General features: G+C 50.5%; 1 protein-coding gene across 6 annotated transcripts in view; it reads right to left on the bottom strand.

Moving 5' to 3' along the window:
* Positions 1-7,924: 7,924 nt before the first annotated feature.
* The window catches only part of Capzb (capping actin protein of muscle Z-line subunit beta), a 109,863-nt gene continuing 102,427 nt past the window's right edge, over positions 7,925-15,360 (bottom strand). For 4 of the 6 annotated variants that reach the window (XM_028875280.2, XM_037203133.1, XM_037203136.1 and 1 more), the window contains exons 7-10: positions 12,420-12,485; positions 11,669-11,745; positions 10,521-10,633; positions 7,925-8,405 (exon numbers count right to left, since the gene is read on the bottom strand). In XM_028875280.2, coding sequence (XP_028731113.1) covers positions 10,531-10,633; positions 11,669-11,745; positions 12,420-12,485 — 246 coding nt within the window. In that variant the 3' untranslated portion in view covers positions 7,925-8,405; positions 10,521-10,530. The remainder of the gene's footprint in view (positions 8,406-10,520; positions 10,634-11,668; positions 11,746-12,419; positions 12,486-15,360) is intronic. The other 2 variants (XM_028875281.2, XM_037203134.1) reach the window with 1 other exon arrangement.

Raw genomic sequence — 15,360 nt, 5'->3', positions numbered from 1 at the left:
AAGAAAGTTCCTGCTTGCTAAAAAGGGAGACAAATTCCTGTGTCCGGCAAGAGGAACTTGTGGCCCTTCCATCAACACATGACTGGAGCCTGTTAACTTGTCAAGGCCCATGCTAACTTCCTCAATGCCTGATCTCAAGCCACACCCCAGCTCGCATGCCTCCTTTCTGCCATAGTCCTCTGTGCAAGTATAACATTTAGAAGGTGTATTCTTGGGCTGGAGAGATGGTTCAGTGGTTAAGAGCACTGGCTGCTCTTCCAGAGGTCTTGAGTTCAATTCCCAGCAACCACATGATGGCTCACAACCATCTGTAATGAGATCTGGTGCCCTCTTCTGGCCTGCAGGGACACATGCAGGCAGAACACTGTATATATAATAAATAAATAAATCTTTGTATTCTTTCTTTCAATAAACTCGAGGGCAGCCATCCCCATTCACCCTCAGATCGTGTCTGTCTCCTCCTTTCTCCTCACAGACTCCACACATCCTCTTTGGGACCTGAACCGAGGAAGCAGGTGTCCATCACATCCTTAACAATATTGTGAGGCCAGCCTAGGCTACATTGGTGTTCTGCCTGCAAATATGTCTGTGTGAGAGTGTTGGGTCCCCTAGAACTGGAATCACAGACAGTTGTAAGCCACCATGTGGGTACTGGGAACTGAACAGGGGTCCTCTGGAAGAGCAGCTAGTGCTCTTAACCACTGAGCCATCTCTCCAGCCGGAGACCCTGTCTTTTTTTTTTTTTTCTTTTTTGAGACAGGGTTTCTTTGTGTAACAGCAGACCTGGCTGTCCCGGAACTCACTCTGTAGACCACACTGGCCTCACACTCACAGAGATTTGCCTGCCTCTGCCTCTCAAGTGCTGGTATTAAAGGTGTGCGCCACCACGGCTGAGACCCTGTCTTAAAAACAACAAAAAAATAAAAACAGCAAGTGCAAATAAGCACCAAAACAGCAATCTGGGGCTGGAGAGATGGCTCAGAGGTTAAGAGTACTGGCTCTTCCAGAGGTCCTGAGTTCAATTCCCAGCAACCACAACCCTCTTCTGGTTCTGCAGGGAGAACACTGTATATGTAATAATAATAATAATAATAATAATAATAATAATAATAATAAAAGCCGGGCAGTGGTGGCACACGCCTTTTTAATCCCAGCACTTGGGAGGCAGAGCCAGGTGGATCTTTGTGAGTTCAAGGCCAGCCTCGTCTACAGAGTGAGTTCCAGGACAGGCACCAAACTGACATAGAGAAACCCTGTCTGGGGGGGGGGGACCCAGAAATTTAAATAGATTTCAAGAGTTTTGTGAGTTTATATGTTTATATTCTGAATTTCATGCTTTTAAAAGTGATTATTGAAAACTAAGCTTGGTTGGAGAGATGGCTCAGTGGTTGAGAGCACATCCTGTTCTTGCAGAGGTCCTGCATTCAGATTCCCAGCCCCCACATCAGGCAGCTCACAACAGCCTGTAACTCCAGCTCCAGGAGAGCTGATACTCCTCTGCCCCTGCGCCGCGCCCCCCCCTCCCCCCGAAATAAATTTTTAAAAAGAGGGAGAAAGAAAAGAAAACCAAGTTTGGTGGCATGGGCCTTTCATCTCAGTACTGGTGAGGCTGAGCACAAATTGAACATCAGCTTAGGCTACAAAGCAAGTAAAAGGGCCAGCCTGGGCAAGACCCAACCAAGTAAGAAGACCAGCCTGGGCAATTGAGTAAGGGAGACACAAATTAAGACCTAACTCTAGAGCAAGGGAGAAAAAGCACCAGCCAGTTTCTTCTAGGGAACTGTCTACATATCCCAGGCTGACCTTGAACTTCTGGAGGTAGCCAAGGATGATCCTCCCGCCTCTTCCTCCTGAGTGCTGGGATTCCAGGTTTATGCCACCACTTCGGACTCTACAATCTATCTTGGGGTATCTTGATTATAGAGGATTCTGCCCTTTAAGGAGCAGGCTCAGATAGTCAAGAGTTTCACCCCTAGTTTTTCATATTACATTGCATAGACAGCCCTGCTGTGGGATATCGTTCTATCTGCTGTAAATATGTGTTGCTCTGATTGGTTGATAAATAAAACACTGATTTGCCAGTAGCTAGGCACTAAGTATAGGCAGGGTAAGAAGATGAGGAGAATTCTGGGAAGAGGAAGGCTGAGTCAGGAGTTGCTAGCCAGACACAGAGGAAGCAAGATGACAAGGCAGAACTGAGAAAAGGTACCAAGCCACGTGGCTAAACATAGATACGAATTATGGGTTAATTTAAGTGTGAGAACTAGTCAGTAATAAGCCTGAGCAAATGGCCAAGCAGTTATAAATGATATTAAGCCTCTGAATGATTATTCTATAAGTGGGTGATGGGACTGCCGGGGCTTGGTGGGACCCAAGAAACATCCGACTACACAGCCCCAGGTCCCAAAGAGATACAACCCATACTGTAAAATTTGCCCCTCAGGCCTGGCTGTGGTGGCACACACCTTTAATCCCAGCAGAGGCAGAGGGAGGCAGAGGCAGGTGGATCTCTGTGAGTTCAAGGCCAGCTTGGTCTACATAGTGAGTTCTAGGACAACCAGTGTTAATCCCAATTTGGAGAATAAGACCACTACTGCAACTTGAGCCATATTTGAAGCAAGCTTGATTTTTTTTATTGGGGTACACCCAAGAGCTGACCAGCAACTGCCTCCTACATTGGGTTAAAGGGAACAGGCCCAAATCCATCTCATGGGCCCCTTTTAAGGAGTAAAATCATGAGTAGTTTTACAGAAGGGAAACATTAAAAACAAACTTTAAAAAAATGTGGTCACTATACAGACTAATGGAATCAAATTGAAGACCCTAACATTAATCCATCCACATATGAACACTTGATTTTTGACAAAGAAGCCGAAACTATACAAAGGAAAAAAGAAAGTATCTTCAACAAATGGTGCTGGCATAACTGGATGTCAATATGTAAAATATTACAAATAGATCCATATCTGTCACCATGCACAAAACTCAAGTCCAAGTGGATCAAAGACCTCAACATAAATCCAGTTACACTAAACTTGATATAAGAGAAAGTAGGAAGTACTCTTGAATGCATTGACACCAGAGATCACTTCCTAAATACAACACCAGTAGCACAGACACAGAGCAACAATTAATAAATGAGACCTCTTGAAACTGAGAAGCTTTTGTAGGGCAAAAGACATGGTCAACAAGACAAAAAGACAGCCAACAGAATGGGAAAAGACCTTCACCAACCCCACATCTGACAGAAGACTGATCTCCAAAGTATATAAAGAACTCAAGAAACTAGACATCAAAATACTGAACAATCCAATTAAAAAAATGGGCTATAGAGCTAAACAGAGAATTCTCAAAAGAATAATTTCGAATTGCTGAAAGACATTTAAGGAAATGCTCAACATCCTTAGTCATCAGAGAAATGCAAATCAAAACAACTCTGAGGTACCACCTTACACCTGTCAGAATGGCTAAGATCAAAAACACTAATGACAGTCTGTGTTGGAGAGGATGTGGAGAAAGGGGAACACTCCTCCACTGTTAGTGGGAGTGCAAACTTGTACAACCACTGTGGAAATCAGTATGGTAGTTTCTCAGAAAATTGGGAATCGACCTACCTCAAGACCCAGTCATACCACTCTTGGGCATATACCCAAGGAATGTTCAATCATACCACAAGGACACATGCTCAACTATGTTCATAGCAGCATTATTCATAATAGCCAGAACCTGGAAACAACCTAGATGCCCATCAATTGAAGAATGGATTAAGAAAATGTGGTACATATACACAGTGGAGTACTACTCAGCAGAGAAAAACAATGACATCATGAGGTTTGCAGGCAAATGGGTGGAACTAGAAAATATCATCCTGAGTGAGGTAACCCAGACTCAGAAGGACAAACATGGTATGTACTCACTCATAAGTGGATACTAGATGTAAAGCAAAGGACAATCAGACTGCAACCCCCAGATCCAGGGAGGCTACCTAGCAGGGGGACCCTAGGATGACTGTGGCTTATAATAAGTTTTGATTTTGCTCAATCACTGGGCAAGCTTTAGTGAAACATTGCACTATTTTTTTTTAATTTTTTATTTTATTTTTAATTTTGGTGTTTTGCCTGAACGTATGTCTATACATAATGTGCATGTGTAGTACTGGGTGGAGGATAGATGGAAGCATTGGGTCCCCTAGAACAGGAGTTAGAGACAATGGTGAGCTGCCATGTGGGTGCTGGGAATTGAACCCGGGTTCTCTGGAAGAACAGCCAGTGCTCTTAACTGCTGAGCCATCTCTCCAGCCCCTCACTATTTTATTTTTATTTTTATTTGGTTTTTCGAGACAGGGTTTCTCTATGTAGCTTTGCGCCTTTCCTGGAACTCACTTGGTAGCCCAGGCTGGCCTCGAACTCACAGAGATCCGCCTGCCTCTGCCTCCCAAGTGCTGGGATTAAAGGCGTGCGCCACCACCGCCCGGCCAGCCCCTCACTATTAAGATAAGAATTTTTACTGTATCAAGCTGAAGAATATGCTGGCTGTACTTTCAGGACGGGAGGCTAAAATCTTTTTAGATTATGGATTAGCCTATAGAAAAATGTCTGCCATAAATAAAACAGTGAAGGGGAAGATGAATAGGAATCTCATTTGCACAACTTAAATAAAACATAGCTCTCTGAAAAGATGAAGATAGGTCTCTTCTGTATCCCAAAATCTAATCAGTATTTATATGTATAGTTCAGCTATTATTTGGCTTAAAAGAGCTTATTGGGAAATGTTATCATTTTTACTATTTACTACAGAGAAAATATTTTCCAGTTTCAAATAACCATGGATTTTTGAATTATAATCTGTTTCTATGTTCAAAAAAAAAATGTGGTCACCATGTGATTAGGGAGGATCAGGATATTCTCAAAAACAAATCAAGGTCATGGGTTGGGGAAGGCCAGGTTCCAGGAAACACAGAGCAACTCAACTCTCACAAATAGAAACTTATTTTTAAAAATACAGCACATAATGTCTCCTGCCTTTAAAATGGAGTCAAGCAGGTTCCTCACCAGGGCTACACAGTGAGACTCTATCTCGAAAAACAAGACCTGAACAGCTGTTTGGTGGCATTAAACTGCCAGCCTGCACAGAGGCCCCCCATGAGAAGAGCCGCTGGAGCGTCTCTACATTCTCTGCTCTCTTGCCCGTTGGTGCTGTACCACTGTGTATCTAATGAACTCTCCTGCCTTTTTGTCTTGGTGAATTCTTTCACAGTTTGCACGTTACCAGTCCATCATTACCGTCCCTTATATGGGAGGGAGGAGGCACTACCGTACCTGTGTGGCACTCAGGCTATGTGAGGGTGAAATGGTATGAAAGGGTTATTGTCCTGGCATACTCCACCATCAGTGGTGAGGCTGTGTGTGTGTGGAAGTCAGCCCAGGGCCTGCTTTGAAGTCCTTGGTCACTGGGCTATTGAATGAAGAAATCTTAGGTCAGGGTGTCTAGGGCTGAAGCATACACCATTATGTGCAGGGGCTGCAGAGACACGTGCAGGTAGATCTTAGACCAAGACAGACTCCTGCCTCAGGGCTTTTGCCATGGCTTTCTTACCCAGATTCCTTCCTGGTTCTGTGAATGGACACCAGCGGAACTTCCCAGGGGTATCTAGAGAGCAAGGGACACACCACCAGATGACAAAACCTAGCTCTTGAACCCAAACAGCTATTCAACCCTTACCCCAGCTGGTATGGACCATTTTGGGTCAAGAAGAGGCTTTTTTTTTTTTTTTTTTTTTTTTTTTTTTTGAGACAGGGTTTCTCTGTGTAGCCCTGGCTGCCCAGGCACTCGCTCTGTAGACCACGCTGATCTCAAACTCACAGAGATCCACCTGCTTCTGCCTCCTGAGTGCTGGGATTAAAGGCATGTACCACATCACACCCAGCTCTTGGGTTGGGAGTTTTTGAGACAGGATCTCCCTAAAGAGCTAGCTAAAGATGATGACTTTGAACTTTTAAAACAATGTGTAAGAATATTTTGCCTACATACATGTGTGCATGCCCAGTACCCACAGAGGCCAGAATATGGGTTTGGATCTCTTAGAACTGGGGCTGGACAGTTCAGAACCATCATGTGGGTGCTGGGAGTCAAACCTGGCTCCTTCAGAAGGGCAACCAGTGCTTTAACCACTGAACCATCACTGCAGCCCTGATGACCTTGAACTCTCGATCCTTGTGCTGTCTCCGGAGCCCCAGGATTTCAGGTGTGTGGCACTGTTGGGACTGCAGGTGTCCACCACCGTGTCCAGTTTGTGTGGCGCTGGAAATCACCTCAGAGCTTTGTTGCATGCTGGGAAAGCACTCTATCCTGCACCTCCAGTCCTTACGTTCCTTCTTAGGAATGCCCCAGGGGCTCCAGCAGTCATCATGGCTCTCCCACCGATACATCCAAGGCAAGAGCAGAGGGCCACTGAGTGAGCCAGGCGGCAAGCCTTCTTTGACTTGTCCCTGGGTAGGTCATGGCGTCCCCACTGTACAGAGGGAAGTTTGCTGTGCCGACCCCACTCACAGCCCCCCCTTTTTCATCATTCTATCTTTGCAGGTTGCTTTATTAAAATAAACAACCCCCCAAAGAACTAGTTGATTGGTGTTTGTTTGCTGCATCCCCCCGCCTTTGAGTTCAAAGCAACCACATCTGTACAGCACTAAAAGTAGCATATTGTGGGGTGGCATGTGCAGTGGGGTGCTCGATCCCCAAGTTGCAGCCCCGCCCAAATCTCTATTTTGTTGCTTATTTTGACATCAATTCTGTTTTCACGTGTGCACATGCCAGCCAGTTCTCTCCTTTCCCCATTGGATTCCAGGGATTGAACTCAAGGTGGCAGCCTTGGCAGCAAGCACCCTTACCACCTACTAGGCAGCCTCTTGCTGGCCCAAAGTCTCTAATTTCAGTATTTACTTTGGGACGGTCCCACTGTGTAGGCCAAGCAAGCCTGAGGACTAGGCTGGCCTTGAATTTGGGGTGATCCTCCAGTCGCTTACCTCCTGAGTGCTGTAATTACAAAACGCGTGCCAATGCCCAGTTTTCTTTTTTAGTTGAGACAACATATGGTTGTACAGTTAGTCCAGGCCAGCCTTGAACTCACAATCCTGCCTCAGCTTCGATGTTGGTATTACAGGCCTGAGTCATGGCACCCGGCCTGCCCTCTGTCTCCCATGGAATTCTGCACTCCCCACAGAACCGAGTAAGAGAAACCAGGACTAAGGAGTCGGGGACATCACAGAAGATGTTGTGGCAAACACCACACCCAGGGAAGGTGTCAGCCAAGCGCTGGGCCCTGCTTCCGTCCCTGAGGGCAGCACAGAGGGACAGCCAAGCTCTGAAGAGCTCAGTGCCTGAGCTCCGGCCAGTGTGGAATGCGGACAGGAACCGGCACACATGGCAAGGAGGGGCTGGTCCCCAGGCCACGGCTGGTCCCTAAGAAGGTGAAAGGAGACAGTGGGGAGCCAGATGAGCTGTAGGGAGCCAGATGTGCTGGAGTGTGGGTGTGGGCTGAGAAGAGCTCCAGGAAAGAGCAGGTGAGAAAGAACACAAGGCCAGCACTAACTGTGTCCCAGTTGCTTTTTATTTACTTTTTTTTGTTCTTTTTTTCCTTTTTTTTTTTAAGTATGGAGGCTCAAGTAGAAGATGTAGATTTTTTTTGTTTGTTTAAGCTTTACAAAAAAAAAAAAAAACAAAACAAAAAACTCCTTTTGCATTCCATAAAAATCGACAGAAAAGCACCTGGCCAGAAGAGCAGCCGGTCGCCAGCCCCACCCCCGCTGTGGTCTCCTTGGGATGGGCACATCTGCACAGGACAGTGCTGAGGACACCTCTCGGTCCTCCAGAGCTGTCCCCTGTCCCCCGGCTCCCAACTCCAAGCAACTCCCAAACACACATGGAATCAGATTTCCAGTTTTTCTTCTCTTTCACACACCAGTTAGTTCATAAAATTTTTTTGTTTTACATTTTTTACACCAATGTAACAAAAAGATGGGAGGGAGCAGTGGCTGACAGTGTATTTATGCTTATAAATGGGGGAGGGGAGGAAGACGGGGCCCAGGCGAACAAGAACCGCACGGTCTCTATGGAAACGTCGTGGGAAGCAGGCCTTGGAGCCAGAGGAGGGTGGTTATCGGGCTTTATTCTTGGGGAGCGATGGCGCTGCGTGGTCGATGCAAACTGTTATGTGACCCATCGGGGAGGGAGAGGAAGAGGGAGAAGGAGCAGAAAACGAGTTTTCTAAGAAAGGAATCTAACGAGTGCATGGCGTGTCCGGTTAGCGTGAAGCGGAGGCTTAACACTGCTGCTTTCTCTTCAAGGCCTCCACCAGGTCGTTCTTGAGAGCTTCCTGCTTTGATTTGTCTGCAAACGTCTGCACAGACCTGCAGGGGAAGAGAGCCAACATCAGCAGGCGGAAGAGAGAGAGGGAGGCAGCCTGGGGCCGTCACGGGGTGCCAGGATGCACTATCTACCCTGGAGATTGGGGCCTGCACCTCAGTACCTTGCTGGGCATCACGGGCAGGTCATCTCTGCCTAGGCTGGTCACTAGGTCCCTAGGTCCACAGACTGGGGTGTAGGCCTCAAGCTGTTGGGAGCTTTCAGGAACCATGCAGCCTGGACCATCTACCTCAGACCCGCTGCCCAGGTTTCTGGCTGAGGTGAAGACTCTGGGCGATGAGGGCCATCTAATGAAGCATCTGCCCCACCCCTTCACCTGTAGCAGAGGCTGGCTCCTTACCCTGTAGAAACAGATGAAGCAACCCCTGTTCCCGGCCCTGCCCCCACCAAATGCTTAGGAAGCCGCCTCTGCATGGCTAAGCCACTGGGATCAAGCCAGAGGCTCCCCATCATCGGGGCTGCTGGGTGATGCTGGCTGCTGCGGACCCAGCCCAGCAAACCCCGGCAAGCCTGCAGCCTAAACGGTGAAGCACTCTTCACCAGAGCTGGAGCAACTAAGCCTGGGAGAAAATTAAAATTTGCAAAGTGCTTTTCACACATGTATCTCAACTCTTAGAAGTCATCTTAGGGTGGGTCTTCATCATTAAGCCTAATTTCCAGGTCAGGAAACGAAACTCAGTCAGAGAAAGGTCCCCCATGACAGTTCTTTTCCCAATGCATCAGTTAATTAAGAGCACACTAAACTATTTGAAGCAGTTGTAGAGAGCTCAGAAGCGGTGGGAGAGGCAGGGCGGCATGCTCGGTGAGTGGTTCAAGTACACACTGTGAGAGGCACTGTTGGAAGTCCATTCAAGTGCTGACAGGGGCAAAGTGAGACGGAGTGGGACCCGGAGAAGCGACCCGTAAAACCCCCGACAAGAGTCTTGAAGACGGCGAGGACAGGACAGGACCTGAGTGTGAAGAAGCCACTGGACGCTAGTGTGAGCAGCCACCACTCCAGTGCACACTTGCTTCCTCTGGGATGTTCAGGATCCCCAACTCTCACCAGGGGCCAACACTTGTGTAGCATCAAGGAGTAGTGTGAGGGTTCAGGCAGAGCTTGAGTCGCGGGTGGGTGGGGCGGGTGGGGCCCTGGGAACACATCTGGCTGACGGGCTAAGGCTCCCCTCAGGATACCTCCAGCTGCTTTGCCAGAGAATGGCAGCAGCAGTGTCCCTTAAAAGGGCTTCCTTCAACTGGGCCACGGGAGGCCTGGAGATGCTACTGAGGCCAGAACTGATGGCTGCCTTGGACCTGAAGCCAGCCCATGGGCCAGACCACAGTGGCAGGGGAGTCCCCAACTTGGAGCCTCACTGTAAATCCCACAGGCCCCTGTCGGGGCTGGGCCTCTGGTGTTCAGCCCTGGGGCCTGCAGCTTCCCAAGAGCCTTGTTTTAAAACCCTCCTCTCCAAGATGCTGACCTCGTCTGCACATCTGCATTTGTCACAAGCCAAGTCATGGTTCTTGGCCATTGTCAACAAGCGAGATTGTTTTCCTTTCCATCAGCATGGCCTGCTGGAGGGCAGCTGCAGCCCATTAAGGGGAGGCTGTGTGGGTACACGCAGCATGAGTACAGAGTGCCCAGCAGTGGTCAGGAGGAGACGGGCTGCCTTGGCTGGGGGAGAAGTGCTCAGTCACTCGCACAGACTCAGAGGGAGACCATGCTTTCCAAGTCAACAGCCCAAGGGTCCCTGAGATGTAGCTTTCGGACCTGTGGGGTCCTTGGTGGAAGAGAAAGCAGGAGGAGCTGGCTGTGCTTCTATCAGACAGGAGGTGTGTGAGTCAGCAGAAGGCAAGACACACAGACCCTGTTCCTTAGCCAGTGGGATGGGTGAACACAGCACCCTCTGCTGGAGAGGCCGTGGCAGTGCCAAAGACTGAGCTTTTGGCAAAGTGCAGAGCACACACACCGCACACATGAGTCCACACTATGTGGGGCTGAGGCGATGCGTTAATGTGGCTACCCACCAGCTGTGAGCGGACACGGGTTAGTGGCAAGGTCTTGGCAGGTTGGTGAGTCCTGTTTAGTGGGGAAGTCTCACGCCCTTCAGGCAGGGTACCTGGGTCGGCTCAATTATCAGGCTGGATGTAGACCTGGCGCTGGGTCAGCACTTGAGAAAGCTCCCTCTGCAACTGCTTAAACTTGTGGTTGTCAGGGATAGCATCAAGAGATCTACAGAGAGTGTTCGGAGAGGAGGAAGCCACAGCAAGAGAGCATCAGCAATGCAGAACCAGAGGCCGAGAGCCATGGGCACAGGCAGACAGGAGAAGGCCGCCACGGCACAGAGGTCTATGTTGGCAGTGGCCTCGGTCTTTAGGGGTTCCCACCTGCCTCCACACAGGCTCAGATGTTCCTCATGTTTCTCTGTCACTGCTGGGAATGGCGGGGGCTGGCCAGGCAGGAGAGTGTGTATGGTGCATTTGGTACCATAGCCCCCGAGTGTCAGGCCCGATCAGATCCGCAGGACCACTGGGGACCAGGAGGGGATGCTGGGCAAACTCCCAAGTTACACCCTGCCTTTCTTTTGACGGCAATACGAAACCTGGGCCAGGGAACGGCACGGGAAGACTGGGCCTCGAGGGCCCTGCAGAGCCCACAGACTCACAACGGAGCCGGGCTGCAGAGCCCTTCCCAACCATCGGCTCTCCTTGCCCTGTTGGCACCCTGCCTCCAAATGGGACAAGGGCCACTGAGAAAGGTGTGGGGAAGGATCCAGGTGACTCCCAGGCCAATGCTATCTCAGTCGCCTCCCCTACCCCCAGCTGAGTTCTGCCTCCCACTCCTACTACACTAGAGTCAGAGGCCACAGCGAGTCCTGCCTGCTTCTGCAGAAGCCAGAGCATGAGACAGTGGCTGCGGCCTCAACTGGGACTCCAAGCCAGGCTCCTCAGCCCTCTTCCGTGTCTTGGTATCTGTGTGTGGGCTCCCAGACGCCAACGCCAAAGGAGCTGGGCACATTCTCTAGATGGCCAGTGGCTAGCTCCAAGCTGAAGGCACCATAGCTTGATGAGGTGAATGAGTCCAGGGGACAGAGCCGGTAGAGGTCATAGAAAGTGCTGGACCAGTTTCTGAGCCCTTCAAACTGCACAGCAATCCCTGACCACATCCTGTGATGAGGAACCAAGAGGCCCGGGACCACACAGCGCTAAGTAGACAGGATTTAAGCCCCATGTTTGGCCCGGAAACTTCAGAGTTTTGGTACATTACCTCAGCCCATTGACGATATCCTTTGTTTTTCCAAAGTAGATCTCATTCAGTGTACTTCTGATTTTATTTTCCATGTCCTGGGGAGGGAGGTGAGTCAGTGGAGATGGCAAACAGGAACCCTGAGGCCCACGCCCACCTGCCACCATCCACCCTGCAGTCCCCTCTGTGGCCACAGGGGGGAGGTATGAGGCTGCTCCCTTGTGCTGAGAGCCGTGGCCAGGCTGTCAGAACCCCACCTATAATTTGTTTTGGGTCTTTCTTGTCCTTAGGCATGGAGGAAGCCAGCAAACACGTAGGGACTGATGGCCAATTCTGACCACTGCTGGGAGCAGGTCTAAACCACATCACCAGCGTACTGCCTGGCCACCAACTCTGTGAACAGTTCTGTGAAACCAGAGAACACATCTCCAGTCCAAACAACCCCCCTTCCAAACGAGACGTGGTGACAGGCAAGGCTGCGGCGGCCACAAGTGAAGCTGCTCCAAGGCCCCTGGTGTTCCAGAGATCTGTTTCCACCCTGAGTTCAGATCACTGTTCACACCCAGTGATCAGGGGAAACAGGGCTTTATACTTCCCAGGGCCAGAGACTGAGCAGGGAGGCTGGGGTGGGTAGGCCTGGAGCCGAGCTCTGCTTGCATCCAAGTGAGAAAAGCCGAGGCAGGGCAGGAACAGCTGCAGCAGAGAGGAGGCTGCGGAGCAGCGGGTTGGTTCTACGCTGCACCAGGACAGGGTTGAGCCCGGGGCCACTCACCTCCACCAGGCGCCCGATGTTGGCTATGTGTGGGGAGCAGTCGCTCACGGTTTCATCTTTTTCCATCTGCAAAGACACAAATGTTCAGTCAGAGAAAGCTGCAGCTCCAGGATGCCGCCAACTTACCACTGCCCCTGCACTTCAGTCCTCTGCCCCCGGGGGGCTCTGTGGAGTTGCTGTGTTACAAGGCCACTTTGCTAGCACAAGTGACTGAAGTTTTCGGCTGTACACAGTCCCGTCGGCAGACATCCCGAAGCCCTTTTATTTTCCTGATGCCATTCTGAGAACGACTCCCCACTCAGCTCCTAGGGCCACAACAGTGAGGGCAGAGGACCACACGGGCCAGGTCACTCTGGACCACGCCCATCTTCCCATCTCTCCTGGCAGGCACAGGTACAGGCTGTTACCCAGATTTGAGTGAGGCCTGATGTGGCACTGGGATCTTCCCTGCGTTACAACACTGTCACATTGTGGGACACTGTCAGCTGTCACCTGGCTGGGGGGACGCAGAGCCCTGTCAGGAGACTCAGGCGAGCGGACTGTGGGCAGCTGTGGAGGAAGCCCTCTTCTCGCCACAGCCAGCGCCCTCGCCACGCCAAGGCTGGGAGCTGTGCAGGGAAATGGCAGGGTCCTGGTTCACAAAGGGCAGGGGAGGGACAGCAGCCAGCTCCGAGCACGTGAAGGAGGAGTCGGTGGGAGGGGTGAGGCTCTGCGGCTGACTTCCGGTTCCCTCGGTAAGCTTTACCTCTCTGACAAGGGAGCAACAGTCAAAGGGGAGAGCAGCCCGTCTGTCTCACAGGGCACCAGGAGAGTATTGAGTATTTACAAGCTCAACGCTGGGGCTGCAGAGATGGCTCAGCGGTTAAGAGCACTGGCTGCTCTCCCAGAGGTCCCGAGTTCAATTCCCAGCACCCACATGGTGGTATATAACGGCCTGTTACTCTAATTCTCTCCTCTTGAATGAGACATGGGCTATTAAGAAAGGTCAAGGTGCAGCAGAACTCAGGACAAGAGAGCCAGTGAAGCCAGGTGTGTGGGAGGGACGGACCCCAGGAGGCCAGCAGGGCTGGGGCGGCCTGCGATCTGGCACTGGCACTGTAGGGCAGAGGTGGGTCTGGTGGTTTTTTTTTTTTTTTTTTTTTTCTGAGACAGGGTTTCTCTGTGCAGCTTTGCGCCTTTCCTGGAACTCGCTTTGGAGACCAGGCTGGCCTCGAACTCACAGAGATCCGCCTGCCTCTGCCTCCCGAGTGCTGAGATTAAAGGCGTGCACCACCACCGCCCGGCTATGGGTCTGGTGGGTTTTAACAGAACTGTCCACAACAGGCCCATGCTCACACTCCAGTTAGCCCTGGACCACCAAGGAGAAAAGGAGAGGCGGCCATCTAGTACAGCACTGTAAGGTGAGAGCCAAGGGCCTTCCAGAGCCTTGCGACTCACTGTAGAACAGAGTTCTGGTCCTGGCAAAGGGTCTGGCTAAGAGCTGCCTGGAGGTTGGTGGTGATGGGGGCTGCTCGAGTCATGGGTGCCTTGGTCGCTCACTCTAGGCCCTGACCTTTCCTGGGTGCTCTCTGCTCCTTAGACCGAGAACTGTCACGACAAGATTGGAGAAGCGAGGGCGCTCATGACTGCAGTCATGGCCATGGCCCCACGTCAGCTGTGGTCAGCACTGTAGATGTAAGGGTCTATTAGATAAGAAACACAGAGCAAAGGCAGAGTTAAAAGCCCAAGAGGTCAGAGCAGTAGCTAAGAGCTGACACTAAAAACTGCCTTTCTTACCCTTCGCTGCCGCTGCTGTCCTTCCCCTCAGAAGAGACCTACTTCCTGTGTGTCTGTCTTTTTATTAACTTTCTGTTCTGCCTTCTCATGGGTTGTAAACCCAACCACATGACCTCCTCATCACTGCCTGTCTGTACAGACCTCCAGGTCTTCTATGGTTGGTATTGAGGTTAAAGGCATGTGTCTCCATGCTGGCTGTATCCTTGAACACAGAGATCCGCCTGTCATGTGATCGTGATTAAAGGTGTGTGCTACCACCGCCTGGCTTCTGCTATGGCTTGCTATTAGCTCTGACCCCCAGGCAACTTTATTTATTAACATACAAATAAAATCACATTTCAGTACAAATAAAAGATCACCACATTTCCCCCTTTCTAAGCACTTCACGATACCGGAAGAGAATCATCTTCCCTGAGCAGAAGCCTGTTGCTAAGACAACTGGTTAATGTGTGTGTTGAACGGAGCTGGGGAGCACACCTGAGAGAAAGGACAGGGCCTGCCACCCATTTTTTTTTTTTTTTTTTTTTTTTTTTTTGGTTTTTTTCGAGACAGGGTTTCTCTGTGTAGCTTTGCGCCTTTCCTGGAGCTCACTTGGTAGCCCAGGCTGGCCTTGAACTCACAGAGATCCGCCTGGCTCTGCCTCCCAAGTGCTGGGATTAAAGGCGTGCGCCACCAACGCCTGGCTTCTGCCACCCATTTTTAAAAGGAGTTTTTAGAAACCAACATCCCACATGGAAATGGCTGCCGAGTCCAGCCTCAGGACTGCTTGGAGCTGCTCTGGTGGGTGGTTCTGACCCAGCAAACTATACCCCTCCCACATCCTCTCAGCCCCCTGGTCTACACAGAGGGAGATTCTTGCCCCCAACCCAACAAAGGAAGGGATGAGGACTTTGAGGTCTCTCAAGGGCCATTTCAGTGAGTGGTGGCAGCCCGGGTGAGCACCGCACTGGGGTGAGCCCAGCACTCGGGTGAACGGCTCTCACTCTGTGTGAGTAGAATCTCGTGAGCACCTCAACGCCTTATCCTCATTTTTGTGTTTCAGAATCAAGAGTCACCTTCCAGCAGAGAGGGGCTGAAACCACTAGACCCTCAAAGGAAGAGTGTGTAGGGGGAGCAGAGAGACTCCCCAGGAGCACACAGGGGCCTCTAAACTCAAGATCCTGGC

This window comes from Peromyscus leucopus, chromosome 2 (genome assembly GCF_004664715.2).
Source record: "Peromyscus leucopus breed LL Stock chromosome 2, UCI_PerLeu_2.1, whole genome shotgun sequence".
Classification (NCBI taxonomy): domain Eukaryota; kingdom Metazoa; phylum Chordata; class Mammalia; order Rodentia; family Cricetidae; genus Peromyscus; species Peromyscus leucopus.
Note: the sequence above shows the minus strand (reverse complement) of the source record. Positions and strands in the feature narration are given on the sequence as shown.